General features: G+C 34.8%; 1 protein-coding gene across 1 annotated transcript in view; it reads left to right on the top strand.

Moving 5' to 3' along the window:
- The window catches only part of LOC124366884 (hemocytin-like), a 184,518-nt gene that overhangs the window by 68,996 nt on the left and 87,997 nt on the right, over window positions 1-27,525 (top strand). The window contains 9 exon segments of the mRNA XM_046823484.1: window positions 1,308-1,473; window positions 2,573-2,641; window positions 8,196-8,358; window positions 9,557-9,587; window positions 9,590-9,754; window positions 10,016-10,208; window positions 11,606-11,694; window positions 13,877-14,099; window positions 25,175-25,345. Coding sequence (XP_046679440.1) covers window positions 1,308-1,473; window positions 2,573-2,641; window positions 8,196-8,358; window positions 9,557-9,587; window positions 9,590-9,754; window positions 10,016-10,208; window positions 11,606-11,694; window positions 13,877-14,099; window positions 25,175-25,345 — 1,270 coding nt within the window.

Raw genomic sequence — 27,525 nt, 5'->3', positions numbered from 1 at the left:
TTATGGGAAAACATACAGAGTGTTAACGAACTGTCCAGTCATATATTGCGATTTGTTCTTCACACCAAGCAAACAAAAATTTATTATAACCATGGGTTTGAAATGCTTAGTTTACAACCTGTTTGTCTGCATAGGGTTTTTACTTTAGAAATCATTAGAGATCAGAAATAAAAATTTTCCACATTATTCTTTTAGTCTTATATCAAGACAATATTATATTATTACATAACATTTCTAGGTTGGGGATGGTTGAACTTTTAAAAGCTTAAAGCCATAAAAACTAATAAGAATATGAAAGTTTTTAAAGAATAATAAAAGGTGCTTGATTTAAATACATACCTCTTGATATCTAGATCATATAAATTGGTCAGTAAGTAATATAGCTATGAGCTTTTAACTATTGAAATGCATGGTTAAAGATACTGTAAACATATAAACAATGAAACTACCGTCTTATACTTTCTTTGATATCTCTTAAGGTTTAAAGTTTGGAGAAGGAATGGTTATATTTAACTAAATATGCATTGTAGAGCAAAAAAGATGTTTAGAATTGTCAGGTAATTTGCAATAATATTTACATGTTAGTGTTTCATGATGGTGGCCATTTTTGAACGCCCATTGTTAACCCTTTGGGGTTCAAGGTGGTGACTGTTCAAAGTTTGAAAAAGGGATGGTTATATCTCAGCTGTTGTTATGCATCATAGACTAAAACAAGAAAGATCTTTAGAATTTTCAACAAGAGGTATGTATTTACATGGTTTTTAATTTTTCATGAGAATTCAAGATAAAGCTGTAAAAAAATGGTTAAAATTAAACAATAACAATGAACTGTTTATAAGCATATAGAAGTGAATATTGAGTTTAGCTCCAGTTCACCTTTCTCTTAGTGCAGCTCCTGAAATCTGATGCTGTCACAGACTTTACTCCTGGAATCTGGTGTCAAGTTCGTTTTAAGAGATAAAAAAAAGTTGGTGCATAATAAGCTCAAAATGAACTATTTGCATTGTTTTCAACATCAGAGACTACAAAATAGAGTGTAATCGAAGTGAAGAGTTACCTCCAGTCTGTGACCTCGAACCATCAATATTGTTGAAATTAACCATCTAAACTACATCTACATAAAAATACATCTATAGTTTGACATTTTAAGATGACATACACATTTGCTATACGTGACATTTGCATATTGACATACATTTGCTATATGTGACATTCACCTTTATTCTGACTAACTTAGAAGGATATTGATTGTTTTATAAAGTACTTGTAATTTTGAAACTGTAACAATATATTATTGTTTGTATCAGTTCCTGCCCACAAGACAGTACTACGAGGCTTGTCGTTGGGACTATTGTTCTTGCCGTGACTGGAATCAGAAGGCCTGCGGTTGTCGGTCTATCGCCATGTTTGTGCGTGACTGTCTCCAGCACGGCGAGAAGAGCGTGGAAAACTGGCGTGACGAGGATAACTGCCGTGAGTCTGCTCCTCACTAACATTTGGGTTGTATATTACAATGAAAGAGGAATACTTAAGGAAAGAACGTGTTGAATTGAAATATAAATGCTTTTTTAACAGTTTCTTTGTTTGAATATTGTTTCTGTTTTCAGAAGTCGTTATTTTATTGTTATTTTTATTTAAAATTTGTACTGTTATTTTTGTTTTTGTGTTTAAAAGTTAAATATATCAAATGTTTAACTTATGAGAACTGTAATGTTAGTTTAATGTTTCAACAGGACATTGGAGAACTGAAGATAAGATACCGAATTCTGTGATGATCAGATACCTGAATTAATGAAATCTTATTTATTCTAACAATTTCATTTCTAGAAGTAATATAATATACAAATACAGTTTCTGGTTTTGTTTCCATAAAGGTTTCAGTGTCAGTAGTTTTATTTCTGATCCTGATTCGTAAAAATGTATTATTGAAATTAACTGTAAAAATATTGAAAGAGACTATTGTTGATCAACAAAAACTACTACTACTACTACACCACTATTGATATGGGTTTTTAAATGGTTCCTTTGCTATAACTACTTTTAAAAATATTATAAAATATTTCAGTTATAATAAAATATTGTATGAATTTTCAAAACTTTTATATATCTTCAGAAAAAGGATACTCCTAAAAATGGGAGTTTCATTTTTTAATTCTTTATCTAAAGAGATTCCATTTGGAATAACATTTTAAAATTGTGTCATGTAAAAGTTGAGTTAAAAACCTTTCTTCTTAACAATGTAGACTAAATTGAATAAATAAAAGCTTAAGCTACAAGCATGCACGTAGCCAGCAAGGGGATCCACTGGGTCGAACCCCCCCCAAATTTTCAACTGTTTTAATTTACTTTTTTAGTAAACGATTATTATTATTTAAATAATTAATTATTACTGACATGTACTGTTGAAAGATCGTTCTCAACATAGAAACAGGCCAAGAACTTTTTAAGGAACAAAATGGGACATTACTTTCTGTCCACTATGGGAAAATATCAGTTGTCTTGACCTCAATAATTTTCCTGGCTACGTTGTTGGCTACAATAAAGATGGTGACGTCTTTTTCTCATGTTACAGCCGTAGAGTGCAGTGGAGGCAGAGTATACAAGGCCTGTGGTCCTGCTTCTGTGGCTACGTGTATGACAGGTTCGTAAGCATTACTACGCCTGATCTCTTTGTAATTCTGAAACCACAATATCCATAAGTTCTGATATGAAATTATCTGTCATCTCTTTTAATTGATTTTTCTAAATAGATTTAATGTATTTATATTGACAGTTGTATAATTTTCACTCATATACATGTATTTAATGAATAAGTTTGGTAAATTAAACCCTAAAATGGAATCCAATTGTTTGTAACTGATATATTATCATTTTTTAAGCACAGAAGGAAGGAAGTTTTTTTTTTTACAACAGTTTCTAATGATTTATCATTACATAGACTAACGAATCAATAGAGCATCACACAAGGTCTGTGTTAAACTATGTCAAGGTTTAAAACATTAATAAATTGTAACAAAAACCGAGACTTTAGTGAAATTATATTTCTTTTTCGTGTTTGGTATGAAGACAAATTAAAATATTTACAGAAACAGCATAAACCTTATGAATACAAGTAATGTGTAACCAATTCAGCTACCATCCCTTATGATTTAATAGGTTCTCTCAAAAAAAATCTTGCTTCTGCCTCAGTAATATTCTGGATAGAACTGTAAATAAAACATCCCAGTAGGCAATATGTCTCTTGTTTCTTAAACATATTCTGTAATGCAGACAGACACATTTATTTATAAATCCCTCCTTTTCTAAGTTTTTATAATAATCTGAGTGTTTTGTGAAGAAATACTGACTTACATGTATTTATATAAATAAAATGATAGTCCCTTTATAAACACTTTTAAAATAATTAAACTATTGGTGTTTCAATCTCAAAATACAAGCTAGGCACCTACTTCTTGATTATAATTTTCTTCCATGTAAAGAGGTTCGTTTTATTAAGTTTTTGTGAAGTATTAAATTATATTAAAATTTTTTAAATGAAACTTCATGTTTTGAAACTATTTGTTCAGGTAAATTGATGTAGAACAAATAGATGAATCCATCAAGAGAATGGAAATGCAAATTCATCAGCTAAAAGTTCCTACATCTCTCAACAACCCTACCGACTCTCTCTACACTACTGACCCAGAGCTTAACAATACCTTATACCAAGCACCGATCAACTTTTTGACCACAAATATGGAGAATAAAACTAACCAAATTACCCCAGGAATCAGCCAAACCTGTAGTCAAAAACTGTATTACAATGAATTCGACTGTCAGACAAACAGCAGACAAAAATCCATCCCAGACAAACGGAAGTATAAAAGTCCACTGACATTTGGCAGAAAGGGGAAAAATATTTTCAGTGTATCTCTCCAAGTTGCAAAGCATGCAGCTAACAATTACAGAAAAATAGAAAATCCCCACCTTTCAGCAACAACTCGAATAGCAAAACCACCCTTTACTGCAAAAATCCGTGACAAAAATGAAGATATAGAAATCTTTTATGACAACTACATAGACTTTTACAAAATTATTAATACCCATCACGCAAATAACTCAAACAGACAAGCCTCAGAAACACAACTCTGTTTCCCAAACATTCAACCAACTCCACAAGTAAATAGAAATTTTTTAGGGTTGACAGAGAGACTAAAGTCCAAAACCTAAATTGCTGTTACAAAATAATAGACAGGAAAAGGACAAGATCTGACAAGCAAAATAAACCCTCTTTTACAATATTTCACCAAAATACAGACAGAGTATCTAATAAAATTGACAAGCTAAATACACTTCTTAACTCAATTGAACCAGACATTGTAATTCTAACAGAGCATGGACAAAAAAAGGAGACATTAGACAACACAAGACTCTTAGGATACTCATTGGTGGCAGCATACTGTAGGGAATTACACACCAAAGGAGGTGTAGCTCTTTATGTTAAAGAAGAACTAGAAAACAAAACTGAGATTGTTGACACACAAAACATTTGTGCCGAGATGCTCTGCGAAGTGGCAACATTAAAGATTAACCTAAGCAAGTCATCGTTCTATATCACAGGAGTTTATAGAACAGGAAATAACGTGGCAGAAGGCCTGGAGATCATATCGGAAGCTCTTCAAGGGATTGAAGCAGAAAAACACCCAACACTCCTCATCGGTGATATAAACATAGACTGCCTCAACAAGAAAAAGGACTCTAGTCAGCTGACTGACACATTAGCAGCATTCAACATGTACAGAATTGACTTACCTCTAACCAGAATAACACCTACTTCGATGACCTCAATAGACAGTGTGTGTACCAACCTCGGCCAAGAAGAGATCTATGTTGAAGTTTTAAATACCGGTATCTCTGACCATACAGGACAACTGTGTACAATATCCAGAAACAAAAACACATCCTCACCCAAAATGACTGTAGAAAGAAGAAATATGAGCAACAGAAACCTACTAAGGCTCAAAGAATTACTGAGGCAGCAAGAGTGGGAAGATATCTACAATACTGATGACACAAACGAAACGTACAACAAATTTAATAATGTCCTAAACCAAGCTTTAAATCAATCCTGTCCAGTAATAAAATCAAGATATAGTAAGCAGAAAAATCATTACCTTTTGAATGACCCAACTGCTCTACTCCTAAGACAAAGATTTACATCAGCTCAAACTTTGTATAACACAACAGGTAGAGAGGATGACAAGAGGAATGCTGCATTACTAAAAAAAGACTATGACCTAAGACTCCGATACCTAAGACAAAAAGATACTGCATCTAAAATTGCTGAGGCTGACAATAAAACAAAGGCACTCTGGAATATCATAAACACAGAAAGAAAATCAAAAAATGAAAAGAATCTGCCTATTAAACTTGATACAGGAGATGAAGTTACAACTAACCCAATAATAATGGCAGACTACCTAAATAATTTCTTTATTGATGCGGCTAAAAAGATTATAGACACGAATGGACTACACAAAACTCACACACTTCTGTCACCTGAAAATGTAAACTTAACACCATTACTACTCACTCACGCCAACCAACAGTTTAGAAATGTCCAAGATTATTAGGTCATTAAAAACAAAAACATCAGCTGGGTATGATAAAATCTCATCAAAGATAGTTAAGTTATGTGAAGACGAACTAATACAACCCTTAGTTAATATTACTAATAAATCATTTCAATCTGGAATCTTCCCGTCTGCATTAAAGTTGGCTAAAGTTTACCCTAAATTTAAGCAAGGCTGCACAACACAAGCACTAAACTACAGACCAATTTCTCTTATCTCAACCTTTTCTAAAGTGATTGAAAAAGTAATGTTAACTAGACTTATTGAACATCTGGTGACCAATTCTTTACTAACACCTGATCAACATGGCTTCTTAGCTGGAAAATCAACAACAACAGCCTTGATTAGTCTTACGGAGTTCATAATAGACCAACTTGAAGCAGGCAATACATGTACAGCTATTTTACTAGACTACAATAAGGCTTTCGATTGCCTCTCTCATAAACAACTCCTTGAGAAACTGTCAACACTTGGCATACAAGGTACTTCAAAAACATGGTTCACCAGCTACCTGACAGGACGAAGCCAAGTGGTTGAAATAAATCACACAAGCAGAGGGAGTATAAAAAAGATTAGATCAGTACCTAAATTTGTCTCACGCGGAGTCCCACAGGGATCAGTATTAGGTCCAGTTTTATTCATCCTCTTCTCAAATGACTTTCCTAACTATATACAAGACTATAGTAAAGGACTTATGTATGCTGATGACACAGTTCTATTACTAGGGGAAAAATTACCAAAAGATCTCGAAGTAAACGCATTTATAGCACTCAACATGGCCATTGCCATAGAAATTGCCATAGAAATGAAAGAAAAACAAAAACAAAACAGTTAGTAGGAAAATACAAAGAGGATACAGGGAGGCTGACTGAATTAGAAGAAGTCACTTCCACTAAATACTTAGGTATAACTATAGACGATGACCTCTCATGGACTCCACACATTGATTCTGTGTGCAAAAAAATCAGCACAGCACTGTATGTAATACGGCGAGTGAAAAGCATAAGTGACTTAGTTACAGCAAAAGTTGCCTACTATGCGCTGCTTGAGACACACCTCCGATATGGAATCATCGTATGGGGAGGCACCACAACAGGAAACATACAAAGGTTACTGGTGCTGCAAAAACGAGCCATAAGAATTCTGGGAAGTCTTCAATACAGGGAAACATGCAGGGATTCCTTCAAACAACTTAGAATACTAACTGTTGTAAATTTATACATCCTAGAAGCTGTGATGCATGTTCACATCAAAGCACCAGAGGCAGCAAGGACCTATGCACAAATGCATCAATATAACACAAGACATGCATCTGATTACTGCCTGCCTCGCCATAGGCTCACAGCAACTGAAAAGAGTCCAAGCTATGCTGGCGCCAAGATGTGGAACGCACTTCCTGAAGACTTGAAAAAAATAGACCGGAAACACTTCAGACTAACCCTTAAGAACTGGCTACTGGATCGACCATTTTACTCGCTAAACGAATTCTACGGAAGGAGGACCTAAGACCAACAAGACAACTAGACCTAAACCTTTATTTGTTGACACAATTACTAAACTTAAAGTTTATGTAAATAAAGATGATTTGACTTGACTTGACTTGACTTGACTTGTAGATCCGTTTTTAATTCTTGTTAATTGCCCTTTGTTGTTGCGTCGTATGTCGCAGATCAGTGTGGATTCTGTGTTAATGTTTATGGTTCCATGTTGTTATATCATAATGAAGTTATATCAGAAGTTAATTGTCATTTTTGAAAATTAGGTGTGTTGGTCAATTTTGAATAATATTTATCATAAAATTGTTTGTTACATGATAATGTTCACTATTTATATCGTGTAATACTTTATTATAAGTGTGTAAGATTTTCAACTGCTGCAACATTCTCTTTTATAATAGTAGATTTAGTACTTCATTGTATTAGTTGAGTTTCATAGAACTGATTTCACTCGCTGGGAAATAAAATCATTTACAATGCGTTCATATCATCAATTTATTAATTGAATTCACTACAGTACTTCAAACATCTTATGACATTCTCTACATACACACTCAGCACGTGTACACCAAACTTAGATACGGTAGTCTCATTTGAAAATTGTTATTAATTTTCAAATGAGACTACGGTATCTAAGTTTGGTATACACGTGCTGAGTGTTTATGTAGAGAATGTCAATTACAGTTAGATATCACATGTGGAGTAACAGCAAAGAATTTTAACACGTACTTCCCTTATGGTCTCAGTATTCCAAAGAAAGAATCAGGCCGAGATCTTTCTAACAACGTGCTGGTTTACACAACGGGGTCTACAAACCGAAAATGGAGAGAAACCAGCAGCTCTTTAGCCTCCAACTCAAACCAATATGTTCAATTTGAATGACAAACATCCTTTTTTGCATTTATTTTCAATTCCCGCTTACCGTTCTTGGCACAAACCTTTTGAATTTAAATTTAACCAATATTGATCTGTTACTAAAATATATTTGAACAAAATTGTATACATGGGAGGTTTGCAAGATCCTGCACTTGGGCTCTTTTTGTTCCTGACCTCTGCCTACGTGACTGATGATGATTATGCCTGCTAGGTGACATAGAGCTGTTGAGCTCTCAATGCGAGGAGGGCTGCTACTGCCCGAATGGCACGAGACTCCACGAGGGCAAGTGTATCCCGCAGGAAGAGTGTCCTTGCTACTTAAGAGCCAAGGCTTTCCAAACCGGTCAGAAGGTGGCTAAGGATTGTAACACTTGGTAGGTGCCAACATGTAGAAATCATATATGCATTTGAAAATTTTTAGTGATTAATCTTTCTTGTTTCCTGGATTATGTGTACTTTTAGTTTCTCACTAGGATTTGCTTTTCTGGAATTTGAATTGTGAAATTTTCAACTAATCATCAAAGTGCATAACATTTAAAAAATATAATTCTAAAAGTTAGATATTGTTAATTTTTTCTGTGGAATAAGTACTTCATTGCACAAAATTTTAATATATAAATTACTCAATCCATTCACAATCGCATAGCTATTCAGTTACTAACAGCTTTGAAGCTGAATAATATACGTTCAATTAGGCTGAACTTTTTTATTAATTTGCATCGTTTATGGGATACACAAATTTTATAAAATGTTCAGTATGGTAAAATGTCCCATTAATTAAGTTAACAGTGATACTGGTCAGGATATAAATCCAGAATTATTATAACATTAATACATTTGCTTATCTCTTTTGAAATAAAATTAGGAAAATAGTGAAGAATGATTAATAAAATTAATTGGCCAATCATATTTAATCATTCTTAAATCTTTTATTACCCTCTAAGATATTCAAACTGCATAATATAAATGTAAGTTATTCTTTGCTTTAAAACAAGATAAATTGGTTATCGACTAATAATTTATTTATCTTTGCCTTATAGTATTGGATTCTTAGTAATTAATTTAATAATCGCTTATGCAAACGTAATATGTTAATTTCTTGGATAGTCTTAACAGTAAGGAGTATCTAAAAATGGGGTCTTGAATTATGTTATTCTTGCTACATTGAGATACTATGATTATCATAGTATCATCTGATCATCTTACTTGATCATCGTACATGATAGTATCATCTATCATCTGAAAATGAAGTAACTTTTTCTCATTCCGTTCTTAAGACAAGTCAGAACTGTACAGAATAACCTTTTATCTTTTGGTTATCCTAAAAAATCAATGCTCATTTAACATATGATCAATGATTTATTACATTTTCCTTATTGAAGGCCTTTGTTAATGTTGAATTAAGTTGTGACTTGATCTTCAGAATAGTAAAATATAATGAAGAAAGTAATAAAATATAGAGTATATAAATTATTATATAGAGTCTATAAAAACAGATACTGAAATAAATATCAACTGGCAGTTATTTGTATGATATAGCAAGCTCTGATGGCTATATGTTATACTGTTTAGTGAGTGTGCGAATGGCAAATGGGTCTGTACGGAAGTTCAGTGTGTTCCGCAAGATGCGAGGCGATCGGAGACCCTCACTACCAGACATTTGACGGCAGACGATACAACTTCATGGGGAAGTGCTCTTACTATTTGCTCCATACTGACAACTACACAGTTGAGGCGGAGAACGTGGCATGTGACGGCAGGATATCACAGGTGAGACTCCTGCATTGTTTGGATTTTAGAGTTTAAACTATCGGAGACGCCCACTATCAGATGTTTGACTAAAGATGATAAGTATAATTTGCAAATTTGATGAAAAGTGGAACATTTGTCCTATATACGTACATCAGTTATACCTATTGCTTGTTAAGATTGTTGTAAAATGATTTATCACGTGAAGGAACATTTTTCAAATTGGCGATATTTATAAGGAATGATCCACTGGGAAGAAAACAAAGATGATAATTGTTGCAGAATATGGGATTCTCATTATCGACTGGCTTTACACCTTCCTGTACCAGGACCGTCACTATTAGGATGGGAAAAGATCAGGTCCTACGGCTCAAGCAACACAAGGAGATCTCTGTAAACAACGAGGATGTTGAGAATCTGCCTGTGGTTCTGGCTGGAGCATATGTTCGAGCAGCATCCTCCATGTTTGTGCAAGGTTTGGACTACGATATTTCTTATAGTGTGGGCCAGATCAATTAGTATTTAATTCAGGAAACCTCTGCTAGATTTTCTTTCAATAACTTGTTAACTCTATGTTATAAGTAACAGGAATACCTTCCCTTGAGTCAGAAGTTGGAAAGAAGTGTGCTTGTGGATGGAAGCTTTACTCTGGGACTCAGGTAGTTAATAATCATTACTAATCTTTTCTATAAACGACCCTGAAGAAATGTTTATGGAAATATGGTTTTTATCATAGGGCTTTTTATCATAGCTTTGAACTGAGAAAAAAGACCCTTATTAAATTTCCACTGACAAAATTATGTTCCTTCAGACGTAGGTGTTCCATCAGTATAGTTCCTTAGCGTCATGTTGGACAGCATTTTGAGGTGGCCTTAAAATTAAGTCTATCTTTGAATTTTAAAATATTGAATGGATTCATCGTTCTTCTACCATAACAGCCTGCATATTTTTATACATTTGTAAACACAATTTCTTCTCTTTGTGAGGATTTAGAATATTTGTTCAATTTATGACAATCTTTTCCTATGGTACTACTTTATTTAGTACTGTCCTGGGATGATGTACTTATATTTTCTGAGTGTGCTAAAGCAGTTATCTTATTTTTTATGCAAGTAGGACATTTTTGAACATTTTATTCTAGATAATGCCCTTTGACTTGATACTTGAACATTGTGTTCACTAAGTACTGTATTTAAATTTCCGTTATCGCAATTGGCTGAATTAAAATTTGTCATAAGGCAATATTATCAGTTTCTAATACTTCAATTGATGATAGTTTTAAGATTTTTTATACCGTAAAACCGATAGTATAAAGATTCACAATAAACACAGTTTGTGTACTGTTATCCAGTTAGCTGTATTCAGATTGACTTTTTAGCATATTATTCTAGAGTAAATGTTTCTTACTTGACAAGTTTGTTTACTTGAGCAAAAACTAAACATTAAAAAAAAAATCATAAGGACAATATGATTATTGAACTGTTACTTTATGTACATTATGCCCCTAACAATGTCTTTTAAAACAAGTCCTCTAGTTTTGCTCAGGTCTAGGGATTCAATTTTTTCCAACAAACATAGATCATTTAAGTTGTCGGCCACTTAATATTTGTGAATCTGGATGGATTTAATCAGATTAGCCAAATTACTAAAAAGTGACAAATTTATACATTTTATACAGTTTCAATATTTGAGGTTGTTATCTGTGCTAGATCAACTGCCTTTTTAACATGAGTTATGAGCATCTGATGGAGTATTTTTACAGATTCGGTTAGAACTGATGTTATGGATATTGACTTAAGTAATAAACTATAAGATTAATTGATAAGAAGAGTAAAGTCGGTACAATGTACGTGAAACTGTAATGTGTTCCAGTGGAGATGCCGGACGGTGTGGAGGTGTGGTGGGACGGTCAGACCAGAGTCTACATCACAGCTCCTCCTGCACTTAAGGGAAAGACAAAGGTGAGGAACACAGAACTTCTTTAATACTTTAACAGTTACTTGACCTCAATTAGCACGTTCACGACTACGTATACCCCACCAGGCACACGCGATCTTTCACAACTGCCATCTTTCACCGGGCTTTTGTAAAGTACATCGTGCGCATGTTGCATGGATTTCCTTATTGCGTTTTTATTGTTTGCCTGTCTTGTTGGGTTGATATAAATAAATGAATACTTCTGACTTTGGTATTCCGTTGGGGGCACTATTTCTTAATTTTTAAGGTGACTTGAAGTATTTTGTTTTGGTGCAAAATTGCAAAGCCTACATAATTTTCTCATTATGCTTAGACATTAAGCGTAAAAATTATGATTTTTCGCCATTATTATAGAAAAATTCAATAGCAAATAAAAAAGTCCGGAAATAAGCCGTTGTCCTGAACATGTTATTCATATTCATATTCAAATTCATTTATTCACAATTGCACAACATGTACAGAATAGTGTCATTACATTACTTTCTACAAACTCTAAGATACATTTTAAGAAATTCATGTACAAAATTCTTCTGTTAATATATCCTGTACACACCACAGCCATATTTGAAAAAAGTTTGTATTATATGGGTATTAAACTTTACAACAAAATGCCTAACAATTTCAAACAAATGCCACAAGTTGAATTCTTAGATAGAATAAAAAGTATGTTTGTCAAAAAGGCTTACTACAAGATTTCCGAATTTCTAAATGACAAAAACATAATAATTTAGTTATGAAGATTAAGTGTTTTCTCCTAAGAAACTTAATTTAATATAATACAAAATTCAATAATTGATCTCCATTTTGTTATTTGAATATTGTTATATTGTTACCAATTTTATTGTTTGATTTATTCATGGTTTTATTAATTTTATTGTTTTACTAATTTTATTGTTTTATTTGTTAATTGTTTTAGTAATTTATTGTTTTATTTGTTAATTATTTAACTAATTTTATTGTTTTATTTGTTAATTAGGTTAATGAATGATTGTTATTACATTATGGTGTACTACAATTTTAATGTTATCTGACTCAGGAATGCTTTACAAAATAAATGTTTGACATAGGTTTTAATACTGTTAATTAGTTTATAGTTAATTTATTCATAGCTGAAAATATTAATACTGTTATTTAGAATAGAGCTTATTTATTTGTTAGCAAATCATTTTAGCTAGAATCTTGTTAAATCTATTAGTACTAACGATGGGAGACCGAAAAAAGGGAAATTTCTAACTATGTCATCTGTCTTACCAGCATAGCTGGATCTTGTAAGATGTAATATGACAATAAACATTCATTCATTCATTCATTCTGTATATTAAAAAGAGTTGGCTAAGGCTTTTTATAATATTTTTTTACAATAATTTTATTTATAAAAATAATAATTTATTTAATTGTGATCTATTTAGCATACTAAAACAGCTTGATTATACTTTAATTGATATTTTACACAAATGATATTACAAACTACACATAACAATATTACAAATAATATTTAAACTATCGGTATATTATTATTAAAATAAAATAAAAAACTCCTCCAATGCATACAGGGGCCTGCCCAGCATCATTGTTTTCAGCTTAGGTTTGAATTTATATAAGTCCTCTATTGTTTTAATTTCTTTAGGCAGTCTATTGAAATATTTTATACCTGAATATGATGGTTTTTTCATACATCCTTAATTTATGTTGGTCAAAAGCCAGGTCATTTTTACACCTTGTGATTGTCTCCGTTTCTCACAAAATTATTCAAATTTCTTTTGATGAACAGACACAGCTCAAAAACATACTGGCTATAAACAGTGAGAATACCCAGCTCTGAAAAATGAATCTTTGCTGAATCATTCTATTTTAATTTTAACATGATACGAAGTGCTTTCTTTTGCAAAATTAGAATTCTATTCAGATTAGCTTTACTTGTACCACCATATACTATAATACCATAGGCAATATGTGAATGAATTAATCCGTAGTAAATTGTTTTGAGTGTATTCAAATTAGAAAATTTTGACATACGTTTCAACGCAAACAAACCGGAAGATATTTTGCTACAAATTTGGTGTATGTTTGCGTTCCAGTTTACGTTTTTGTCTAATTTTAATCCCAATTAAAGAATAAAAAGTTAATTTTTCAAAAACAGTGATTAGTGTGGCATGATCTGTATAGGGACTATGCGGCACGTTCAATGGTAACCAGAAGGATGACTTCCTGACTCCTGAGGATGATGTGGAGCAGGAGCCGTCTGCCTTCGCTGACAAGTGGAGGACTCGAGAGACCTGTGAGAACAGTGCGACTGTCTCCAGTAGCAGCCACCCCTGTGACAAGCATGTACAGAACAGGGCAGTAGCAGAGAGTTACTGTTCCAACATCACCAGCAACCTCTTTGCAGGTTAGTTCCAATCTGATTTTCAGTAGTGAATTACATTTTTTTTTTTTTTCTCTAAATTCAAGAAGCTTAGAAATTGCACCTAGTCCTGAAAGGACCTTTGCACTGCTTCTGGAGTGACAGGATATGCTGGATGGGTAAATTTGGGGGTAGGAGCCACCTCCTGTCGAGATCCATGTGGAAAAATTTAGGACATTTTCTCAGTCATGTCCCCTCATAAGAAGGGGAAGCCAGCTCTGAACCAGCCTCTCTAGTCAAAGCACACAGAGGCTGCCCTGCCCTTAAGTCTAGGCTGGCAAGAACCTTAGACTCTAACTAGAGGTGGATCTCACACAGTAGACTATACTTATTAACTACCCTTGCCCTTGCACCCCAGAATCTCGGCATTTGCGGTTAGTGATGTGTCGCTCCTGGTCATCCATAAGGTTGCCCAGATTTAAGTGACACATCGGTTTTTGCTATGTTCAGTGTGAGTTCAACTGAAAGGTATAATCCAGACAGAAGTGAACTCTCCTACAGTAGTGAATTACGTTAGTTTTTATTATTTTGGCACAGAAATAACTCTTAAGGTTAAGATTTTTAAAATAGATGTAATAATACATCATGAACTTTTCACAATTTCGTTAACTTATCTGCTATGACATATTCAAATTACTATATAATAAATTTTGTTTGTACATAATAGTTCTTCCTTTCACAATTCAGTCTATAAAAGTTTTAAGTTTTAATTTACTATACAAATTATTATTGTATTTTAATTTCTGACAATTCCAGTTTCATTTCTGGGGTGTTTGTGAACAGCAGTGCTTTGTTACTTAAGGGGATCGGTTTTAATACAATATTAAATTATCCATTAAAAAGGTTTAGTTATATTTATATTGTACATGGTTTTCTTCTTTCTGAAGTGAATGTACCAGCTTGACGAGTTTTTAAATACAGTTGCATCCTGTATGTAATTCTGCTCATCCTACCACACATATTCAAATTCAAATTCTTAATTGCCACTATTTACATAATATACATTTTTTTTTAACCAACACAGCTGAAAGAGCTGGTGACATTGTCAAGGTATGAAATAGATTTTAATACTACTATCAGTTATGAAACATTGTCAAAGTCAAATGTATGAATAAAATATGTATAATGTTATTAAATTATGAAATAGCCATACAAATAAAATGTATACATTTATGTATCTATATTCATAACGTTCTTAAATTATTGTATCACATTGATATTCTTTTCTTTTTAACATGTCTGAAAATTTTATTTTAAATTTTTTGTCTTTTCTTCCAATATGCTGTGGTGAACACTCAAACAAACAGTCTATGAATTGGAAAGAACAAAAATCTCTATTTCTTGTATTACAGTTATGGTTATAGTGATTTGTAAAAAAAGAGCTTAAAATTCTGCCTTATAAACAATATACATCTCAGCACGTAAACTGATGGACAAGTTAACATATTTAAATCTTTAAATATTCCTCTATACACAGAGTTTTCCTTTTCGAGAATGCCATAATCCTTAAATATTTGTTTTGAATTTTGAAAATGTCTTCCAGCTTACTAGAACTTCCCCAAATTTCAATGCCATATTGCATGACTGAAGGAAACATAGCATGATAAATCATAAGTTTTGTTTTTAAGTTAGCGAAATTTCTTAAGATTAACATCTGGAAACATTCAGAGTTAAGCTTTCTTCCCAAAATTTGAACATCCATTTTAGATACAATCCAATATGGCTGCCAGCCAACAATCTCAGTGAAAGTGCTCCAGTAATAAGTTATAGTTTTTAGTGGTAAAAGTAAAAAAAAACAACACCTAACTTGTGCACACTAACAACTGTCAAGTACTGTGAGTATTTTCCATTTTTTTAAATCAAGAAAACAAGTTCAATAACAACAACTTTACTTACTGCAAGAATCCTAAGCATATGACATCAACAAAAGAACACTCAAGTAACCATTACCAAGCTTAACAATACAAAAATATATGTATATTTTACATATTGAACAGCGCTATTACTGACAAAGGAGAAGCTCTGTTTAATCTAAAATAACATTTATAGGAATAATCTGGTACCATATGGTGACCTACTTACACACAGAAGTGATGAAGGCCGCCAACTGACAATATTTTGCACAGCCTAGCATCAACAAGCTGACATAATAACAACAACTCAGCATTGGCACACATTTCTACAGAGCCTACCTCAACTCTATTACTATATAGCTATTTAATTTTTTTCCTTTCTGCTATTTTTAACAACTTGACAAAATCTACTAGATATTACATTACAAAATTTATACAGGCCTGTATAATATGGACAAGCAGAATAAGACAACTTTTTCTGTAGGTGAACATGTGTTTGCAAAACTAAAAGGTTGTCCACAATGGCCAGCTGTTATTACTGACACAAATCTTGGCAAAAATGAAAACAAATACAGAGTTACCTTTTTTGGTGACAATAAAACTGCAGAAATCAAACACGCTAATCTGCTCCCCTATATAGAATATAAGACAACCTTTGGCCAACTAAAAGCAGACAACTTTAAAAATAAACTAATAAATCAGGCATTACTAGAAGCAGAGCAATCTTACAATGGCTGTAAATGTGATGACCCAAATAGTGTTCTCCATGACTCCAAACAGGATCTTGAGGACACGCAGCAGGTGGAGGCACAAGAATGTGAGCTAACCATAAATGACATTCAAACTAAAATACAGAATAGTAACGACTCAGATCTAGAAACATCCCTTTCTCTTGCCGCTGAAGCTGGCAACATACTTCTTTCAGAAAACTATAAATTAAAGCAAGACCTACATGAATTGACTCTAAAAAACTCCCATCTGGCCAAACAAATAATGGACTCCGACCAACTGGGCCACATGAAATACGAAACACAAATTGAGGAACTGGAAAATGAGAATAAAAAACTACTGAGTAGATCAGCATCCCTTACAGATACCATACAACAACTGCCATCTGACAATTTGATGCTACAAGACGAACTAACCACACACAACATAAGAAGGCTTCCCCTTTCTGCGACACGGGTAACAGCCGAGACGAGATCCTCGATAGACTGTGTATGCACCAACATCCCAGAAGCAGAGGTCACTGTAACTATTTTACAAACTGGCCTCTCCGACCATACAGCCCAATTGAGCAGCCTTAACCTAAATCAAGAGACCAACTCAACATCAAAACTAAAGCGACAAATGGGGAAAAAGAACCTTGAAAATCTCAAATCCATCTTCTACAACAAAAACTGGAATGCTGTTGAAACTGCTGAAGACACAGAAACTGCATATAATATATTCCATGACACCCTTTGTACTGCCCTAGATATCTGCTGCCCACAAAGGAAACACAAGAACAGAGGCCCTACCAAACCATCTCACTACTATGACCTGGAATCTGCCGATATGAAAGCCTCCTACCTACGAGCCCTCAACACCTATGAAACAACAGGAGACATTCGAGACAAAGAAATAATGAGAAACAGTAAGAGGATATATGACCAAAAACTAAGAACACTGCATCGGCAAGCAAACTCAAAGCACATAGAAGAATCTGACAACAAGACCAAGGCTCTATGGAGTTTGATTAATAATGAGAGGCGTGGGAAACAGTGCAACCAGGAGTGCCCTAAACTTAACATCAACAACACCACCGTAGATAATCCTACAGAAGTAGCCGAAAGCCTTAACACTTACTTTACTCAGATGGCTGGCATGACAATTCAAAACCAAATACATACCCTAGCACCTGGGTGGACAGGAATAAACCCGACCTTATTGCACATTCCCTTGCCACAGTCATTTTGCATGACACCAACAACTTGGACCGAGGTGAATCAAACAATTTGCAGCCTGAGAAACAAATCGTCCAGTGGCATAGATGAGTTTTCTTCAAAGAGTGTGAAGTTCTGTGCAAATGAATTAACCCAACCCCTTGTAGCAATCATTAACAAATCTTTTGCCAACGGTCACTTCCCCTCAAGGCTTAAAGTGTCAAAGGTCTATGCAAAACACAAGAAAGGGAAGAAATCAGACCCTCAGAACTATAGACCCATCTCGCTAATATCTACATTTGCAAAAATCATAGAGAAACTTGTTCTGAAGCGATTGATGGCCTACCTTAAACAACATGACCTAATCACAGTCAACCAACATGGATTTCAAAAAGGAAAATCAACCATATCAGCAATTATTAGCCTAGTAGAATCAATCATTGACAGCATAGATGACGAAAAGTATGTAACAGCCTTATTTCTTGACTACAGCAAGGCTTTTGACTGTTTGGGACATGACCTAATCTTAAAAAAGCTGGAAAATCTGGGAGTAAGAGGCATAGAGAACAAATGGTTCTCCAGCTACCTCCGAGGAAGGTCACAACTTGTGGAGGTACAGCATACTGAATCTTGCATCACCAGATCGTACACATCAACTCCAAAACCACTGGCACGAGGTGTGCCTCAAGGATCGGTACTTGGCCCAGTTCTTTTTATTCTTCTAACTAATGACTTCCCTACTTTCATCGCCAGCTCCAGTACTGACTGCATAATGTATGCAGACGACACTACCCTTCTTATAAAAAATGACACAGCAGATGAACTATCCCTTAACTCCTTGACTTCTCTCCAACAAGCCATCAAATACAGTGCACTGAATGATCTGGCAATAAATCCTAATAAAACAACGCAAGTGCATTTCAGTAGGAAAAAGGAAATACCAACAAATATTCCAGACATATCAGTAGTTGATAAAACACAATTTCTGGGCCTAACTATCAATAGTACACTTTCATGGAGTCATCATGTGAGCACCATTTCCAATAAAATATGTGCAGGCATATACGTTATGAGGCGACTCAAATCAGTGGGTACTCAGGGATCCGTCAAAGCTGCTTATTACGCACTGGTAGAGTCCCACATTAGATATGGTCTTATCATCTGGGGCAGCTCTACTGAAAACCTGAAAAGGATACTCTCCCTTCAAAAAAAGGCAATTAGATCCCTTGCCAATCTTGAACCTCGACAAAGCTGCAGGGAAGCGTATCCAAATTTAGGCATTCTGACTGTACCAGCCTTGTATGTATACAGGCCCGGCGACAGGGGGGGGCAAGGGGGGCAAATGCATAGGGGCCCGGGGCCACAGGGGGCCCGGGCCGACTAAAATATGTATTTTTATTTTTTTTTTATCATTGCCCATTACCATCGGCCCAGGGCCTGTGCGGTGAAAATATTCAGGAAATAACATGCAATGTTAATTTAAAACTACTTTCTATTGCTCCGATTTAAAACCAATAAAATTGTAAACACTGAGGTGGCGCGAACCGTTGTGGTTGTGGCTGTCAGACGTCGGGCCCGGGGTCCGCATCGCCCAGACGCGAAGGCAGTGACTCTTCTCCACCCCCTCCCCTCCCGGCCCCTCCCCTCCTTGCTCACTACAAGTTGCAACCTGAGCGTCGGATGACAGTGATACCGACACGATAATAAACCTAATGTTTCTTTCAATCTTGCATTTCTATGCTGGTTGCTGGTGGTAATGGTTTTATTAAGTTATCGTGATTGGTTGTTTTGTACACTTTCTAGTTTTTAGTTTGTTGTCGTGCTTAATTAGGTTTGTTGTTGTTGTTGTTGTTGTAAGGAGATTGAGATTGATTTAACCGTGAATTAAAGAAACATACAGGTGAGTTAGTAAATATTTTTATCATTTAATTTTAGAAAATAAGTTCCAAATTTCCGAAAAAATTAAAAAACTGAATAAATTTTACCATGGATCCCACATTTGATTGCGGGCCCTGTTACAGGATCAGGCTCAGGGCCCGCTCCTTCTGTTCACTTGTCATGCTGTTAGGGCATAATTAAAACATGAGATTTTTAATTTTAATGTAACGCAGATTTTTATTTTAACTGATGATTATAATATAAACATAATAAAATAAAAAATTGTAAAATATATAAACAATTAGGGACAGAGCCGGGCCCCCAGGGGCCCAGGCCTGGGACCAGGGGTCCCACCAGCCCAACCCATGTGAGCCATGATTTTTACCCCTCATTATAAATTTGAATTATACAGTAATCAGTTTCATAAAATAAATTAGGCTTACAGTTTAACTCCCGATTATCCAAGGGCTGGTTAAACCTTTAAGACGATCAACAAGGTTCCATAACAGCAAAAAATACAAATAAACTTAATTATTACTGGGTCTGCAAAATTTGAGACGTTGTAATCGTCTTATAAACGTACCTATGTAATAAGACGTGAAATTATAAATGTTACTGACGTTACTGTGTATCTAAATCTAAACTAAAACATATGAGGAGTAGGATGGTTAAAAAATTAAAAAAAAACAACACATAAATTCGGTTTGCTACTGCTACTGAACGTCGTTTTAAGTTTCAATTAATCAAGTTTATCCTATTAAATCAGAGAGAACGACGGCTCATCGCTCACTCTTTTTGTGGTTGTTCACATGCTTGTATGCCAGTATGCACGTTAGCACGTAGAAAATATATTCAATGACGACATAGTTTGGTATTGTTTCGTGGTTGGCTCGTTGGCTGATATATTGGTTGTTATGACAACCAACTTGAGGCGACGCATCGCATCACTAGTTGCGCAGTTTACGAGAGGGGAATGGGGAGTGAGGACAGGATAAACAGAGAGAGAAACAGGAAGTAAAACCCCCAATATGTTGGCAAGACAGGTAAACAATAGAGATCGCTGGGTGAACGTCTTAAAAAACTTGACCTTGGAAATCTGAGTGAGAGCGCAGCAAGCGATACAGTATCCGAAAATAGCTCAATGACTCATCACATCCCCTCACGTGTCCTGTGATTGCACCTGTCGGTTTTTGATTAGTTTAGCCCAGTTGAGAATACATTACTACTTTAAACGCAGCGTTTGATAATTTACATTCCGTATTTATTTTAGCAACTGCTCGGTTTAGGCCTAGTAATCAATACTAATTTTTAATTGTCTAATAGTGTTTATGATCAATTTGATACATTTTTAAATTTGTATTTTGATATTTAGGTTCTAAAATTCTATTTCAAATATTATTTTATGATCTGCCCACATCAATTTATTATTCTTGACTTAATCCAAGATATTTATTTTTAGGTCCATTCACAGTATTTTATAATCATCATTTCGCATAAAAAAACACCGTTATATCTCAAAATGGACACTTACAAACATAAAATTCTGGTGCTCAAAAACGTAAAGAAAGGCAAAAGAAAATTGAAAGTTCAAATAAAGGATCCAGGACATTATTTGACGTTGGAATCAAAGTAGACGTAGCTACAACTAGTTCTAACAGCGGCCCTAACGACCCTGGCGCCGCCAGGGAGAAACTTTGCGAAGTTTCTCACAGTTTTCATGAACACCCTAATACTGAAGACAGCGAAGATCTTGAAAGCTGTAGGCCTAATGCTGATGAAGGAGAAACAATGGTAGATAGCTTTACCTCAGAACCTGATCCTAAAGATGATATTGTTTTGGAAGATCACAATCGTGACATTCTAAATGCTAATGTAGATTCGGGGTTAGGAACTATAATTACCAGTTCAGATTTGGGACTTCTGAAAAACAAGGTGGTGACTGACAGTGTGTGATTGAGACTTTAGTGAAAATGGGTCCATCTTTGATGCCGTCAGATTCTGCCAAGTGATGGAAAAAGAGCGTTTCCAAAAACGGTTCTTTTTTCAAAAAGGCCGACCGAACGGAGAGAGCGTCAGAAGAGATTGGCTTGTATGGAGTGAGACTGCTGAGTCCTTATTTTGTTTTCCATGTAGACTTTTCAATAATAATAGTGGTGGGTGAAAAACACGATTCAAATAAGTCAGTTTTTGTTAAGTAACGATGGATGGAAAAAGGAATATGGATGGCGGAAGCTTTACAACAAGCTACCTTTGCATGAAAACCAGCGCTTCCCACAAAAATTGCTACATCCAATGGAGAGAGTTAGAAAGGAGGCTAAGTGATGGATCAGACATACATTCTCAACTCGACTCAGAACTGGCTTCAAGAACCAAATATTGGAGGGATATATTTCAAAGATTGCTCTCCGTGGTCATGTTCCTTGGAGAGCGAGGATTAGCTCTCAGAGGGACCTCTGAAAAAATTGGGGATCCCAACAATGGAAACTTTCTGGGTCTGATAGAGCTGTTAGCGGAATATGACCCTTTACTAAGAGAACATATTGCAAAAGTAAAAAAGGCCCAAGAAGAGGGAAAACGTGTTTCAAGCTCATTATCTGTCTAAAGACTCTCAAAATGAATTCATTCAAGTTTGTGGGGAAGGGAAAGAGTTCGACAGAAGGTATTGGAAGAAAGGAAGAAATCAAAATATTATTGCTATTATTGCTGACTCTACCCCCGATGCCTCACATACTGAGCAAAACAACGTTGATCTTGAGATATCTCTTAGATTTGTGAATCAGAATTTAAAATTTGCGAACGATTTTTAAATTTTGTTGACTGTAACAAAAAACTGGAATGGATGTGGCTAAGTTGATTATTAGCGAGCTCAACAAACACTCAATTCCGTTGAAGGAATGCAGAGGCCAGGGGTACGACAATGGATTCCAATATGGCTGGAATATACAAAGGTGCCCAAGCCATCATAATGGAGACCAACAATTTGGCTTTTTATAATAACTGTGCCGCACATAGCCTCAACCTGTGTGGGGTTAATGCTGCTGAATGCTGCGAGGGAAGCTACAACATTTTTTGGCATGCTGCAAAAGACGTATAACTTCTTTTCTAGAAGTCCCTCAAAGATGGGAGTACTTAGAAAACAGAATAGGCTCTTCTCTGCACAGTATTTCTCAAACGAGATGGTCAGCCCGAGTAGATAGTTGTGCGCCCTTTCGTAAAGCAATTTGCCTCTCATCATCAATGCCCTCAATGATTGTAAAGAACTGAATCTATCTGCAGAATGCAAGACAGATCTGAAAGGGCTATTGAAATATCTACAATCGTTTTCGAATGTATCATGATGTCGACAATATGGCTAAAGGTTGCTTGTTGCAATAGACAACAAAAATAAAGTATTACAAGCCCCGATCAACAAACTCTAGACGTTGAAAACAAAAAATCTGAATGATTTAATAGAGGAACTAAAAGTACTGAGAGACAGATGGAGCAATCTCTACACTGAGGCCCAAGCTAGTGGCAGGCAACATGGCTGAGAGTGTAGATTGCGAAACTGATTTTAAGGAAAAAAAGATTAAAGAAAAGAAAGATTTTTCATGACGAAAACAAGGGACGGCACGGAACATCAATTAAAAAACGAAGAGGAACGTTTTAGGATTGATGTCTTCTTCAAGATCTTAGACTCAGTCTTAGGGGGACTGTCTCAGAGATTCGAGTTTGCTGGAAAAATCAGCAACCTTTTCCAATGTCTTTGGAAATATATTGAGGAAGACGACAGTTTTATTGAGCAGCAATGTTTGAGTCTGTGTCAAACATACAAAGAGGATATTGAGATGGAAATTTTAAATGAATTTAAACATTTGAAATCGATTCATCGCACTAAACTTGGGGGAACAAACTCTTCAACCATTAAGTCTAATAAACGCTCTAAGGAAGAACAAACTAGATAGTTTATTTCCAAATATCACTACAGCGATCCGGTTGTTCTGTTGCATACCTGTATCTGTCAGCCAAGGGGAGAGGGAGCTTCAGTTTGATGAAAAGAATTAAAAGTGCAAATCGTTCTACGATGACGCAAGACCGCATGAATGACCTGAGTATTCTAGCCATGGAGTCAGATTTGGCACGTAGTTTGAAATATGACGACATTATAGAAGACTTTGCTGGGAAGAAGGCCCGACGAGTTGTGTTTTAGTCATGTTTAATGTTAGTGAGTAACATAGCCCAATGTTTTCTTTATTAATTTTCAATTTATGTTTTGTACAATGTTCATTAGGTTTTGTTCATTTAATTTTTTTTAGTTTTGTTCGTTAAGTGATTGTTCAATGATATTTAGTTTTTGTTTCATTAGGTTTTCCAGGAAACCTATCATTAAGTTTTGTTTTCTACTAAAAAAGGAGAGCGACACGAGTTGAACTTTAATTTTAATGATTTTATTTCTTTGTTAATTATGTTTTGTCCATTTAGTTCATTAAGTGTATATTTTTTAAGGATGGTGTTTTTGATTTTAATTAAGTTCAGTGAGTTTTGTTTTGTATTGATTTAATAGTAAAAAAATAATCACTACATAATTATAAACCTCAATTCTTTCCATTTGTTTAGCAACATTTATTTATATAACTTAAATTGAAGTAAATACAGGAAAAATCACGGATTTGGCATAATTTTGAAGAAGTGAATCATTTAACAAATAAGTAAATCAAGTAATGGTGTAGTAAGTTTTGGAATAAAATAATGCTTGCTATGTTAATATAACCAATATGGGGAATTTTGTTCTAACGTTGGGGGGGGGGTGAATTTTAATGTAATTAGGTTGGTTGCCTGTTGAATCTTTGGGGGGGGGCCCCCGGTACTTCATGATTGCATAGGGGCCCGAGAATCCTGTCGCCGGGCCTGTATGTATACGAAACAATTCTACATGTTGACAGACTCAATTTTGACACTTACAACAATTTCCATGACTACAACACACGACATGCCTCCAGATATGTTCTACCCCGCCATCGAACAGCCCTCTTTGAAAGAAAACCGTCCTACATAGGACGAAAACTCAGAAATCAACTGCCAGAAGACTTCCAATTGCTAACTGGAAACGCACTGAAGAAAGCACTTCAAGAATTCCTTGTCAAGACTCCACTCTACACCCTGGAGGAGTTCCTGGATGCAACAAACACCTAAGTGACTTTTCCTATTACATTATACTATGTTTGACTATATTACTGTACTTAATGTTCATGTAATAAAGAAATATTGATTGATTGATTGATTGATAGATTGAGTCTATGTGGATTCCTAAAATATTTGCTGATTTCAAAACTTCAGTGCGTTGGTTCTGTAACTTAATGTTAAATTCAAGATGGTTCTAGCTTTGAACAGTTTAGAAACCAACCAATTGTATGTATGTCTGTAGACTGCCACTACCTGGTTGATCCTGCTCCTTACTACGAAGACTGTCTGTATGACGTTTGCTCGTGCAATGGTCGTTTGTCGGAGTGCCTGTGTCCTGTCATAGCTGCCTACGCCAAGCAGTGTACGTTCCAGGGCGCCACCATAGACTGGAGGGATAAGGTTGTAGAATGTGGTAAGTTAAAAATCTATTATTACAAATTAAAAACAAACTAGTTTATCATCTAAAATGGGGCTTCAAAAGTGATTAACTCCAAGCTAATAAGTGAAAATTACTCTAATTTTCATTAATACAAGAGACATGCTTAGAAGCATGTTCAGAGGAAACTTTTAAACATGAGTGCAGTAGATCTGTATTTGAATCCTCATTAATAATCCTTCATTGTTGTCAGTGTGGATTCTGTGTTAATGTTTGTCACTACATAACGTTCACTATTAATTGTATGAGACTTATGTGTGTTTTCTTATTGCAGAAATTCTCTCTTTATAACAGTAGATTCACTTCATTGTATTGGTTGATTTTCACCTCATTTATTTCATTCACTGGGAAATTAAATAATTTGGAATATATTAAAATCAGTATTCAATTGTTAATTTATTGAATTGAATTGAGTTCTTATTTATATATATATATATATATATATATATATATATATATATATATATATATATACAGGGTGTATATTATGTCTGGAAACACCCAAATATATCCTTTAATAATTTAAATATAAATTTGAAACCTCTTACAATCGTGATAGAGATTGGGCATCTACTTTTTGGAACAATGTTTTGTTATGTCACACCAACGGGGGACGTCCTGCCGAGGGTATCGTGAATATTCTTAATGGAAGCCTATACCTTGTGATACATAATTTTAAAGGTAATAGCTTACTGAATTGAATGCCACAAACCGCATCTCAAAGGAATTATTCTATCAGAAAATAGAGCATTTTTAGTATTGAAAATTTACTGATGTTCAACAATGTAATTTTAACATGGTTCTTGCCACAAAATGTGTTACACTAATTTTTTAGCATTTTTTTAAATGTTCAATTAAATAAAACAAAAATTTCATTTTAAGCTGGTTCTATTAGCACAAATTTGCCAGTTTTTATTACAGTACAATTATGGAAATACTTATGTTATTGATTTCTTATTACAAATAAAAAATAATGTATGCTGTTAGAAAAGTCTTACAACAAACGTTTTACCTGCATTTGGTGTCAAAGCAATTGTTCGAACTGTGTTCCTTCTACGGTTTGACAATGAGCCAATCTTGTGTAAAATGATTCGACAGAGTTGCCTAACATTTCTTCAGTTATCAAAGCAATCTCCTCTATAATCCTGTTTCTTAGGTCTTCCAAATTATGAGGCTTTCTTCTATAAACATTGGATTTTAAATGACCCCATAGGAAATAATCGATTGGTGACAAATCCGGAGATCTTGGAGGCCATTCGATTTCTCCTCTTCGGCCAATCCATTTATGAGGAAACCTTAAATCCAAATACTCTCTTACCTGTCTCCCATAATGGGGTGGAGCACCATCCTGCTGAAACCATACATTATCAAAGTATTCTCCTGATGCAATTTGAATAGCTGGGATTATTTCATTTTGGAGCATATTGTAGTAAAGTTCGGCATTTAAATTTCCATTGATGAAAAAGGGTCCAACAATTTTGTTACCTAAAATTCCACACCATACGTTCAGTTTTTGTGGTTGCTGTGAATGGGACTCAGTAATCCAATGTGGGTTTTCACTAGCCCAGTAACGGCAATTGTGCCTGTTAACATTGCCATTTAGGAAAAAAGTTGCCTCATCAGAAAATAGTATGTTGGTCAGAAAATCTCTATTGTCATCACATTTGCGCATCACAAGTTCACAAAACTCAACTCTTCTGTCGTAATCATCCTCACTTAACTGTTGGACTAAATGAACTTTAAATGGTTTGTATTTATTAATTTTCAAAATCTTACTCACAGACATAGGGTGCATATCATGTTGCTGTGCAGCTTTTCTGAGCGATGTATGTGGGTCTTCAATAAATGTTTGCAAAACATCTAGTGCATGTTCTTCATCTGTTGCAGATTGTATCCTACCCGACTTTGGCCGATTACGTACACTCCCTGTCATTTCAAAACGCTCAATAGTTTTTGATATTGTTGAAACACTTATGGGATTCCTTTCTGGGAAAGTGTCATTAAACAAATTACAAACTTCCCGATAAGATCTTTGACGATCGCCATATCCTCGCATCATCAACAGAGTAATTCGTTCTCTTTCAGACAATTCCATTAAAATGCCAAATAAAAACTGAACTACTGTAATTAGATAACTTGTTGACAGCAATGCTTCA

This window comes from Homalodisca vitripennis, chromosome 7 (genome assembly GCF_021130785.1).
Source record: "Homalodisca vitripennis isolate AUS2020 chromosome 7, UT_GWSS_2.1, whole genome shotgun sequence".
NCBI lineage: Eukaryota > Metazoa > Arthropoda > Insecta > Hemiptera > Cicadellidae > Homalodisca > Homalodisca vitripennis.
Note: the sequence above shows the minus strand (reverse complement) of the source record. Positions and strands in the feature narration are given on the sequence as shown.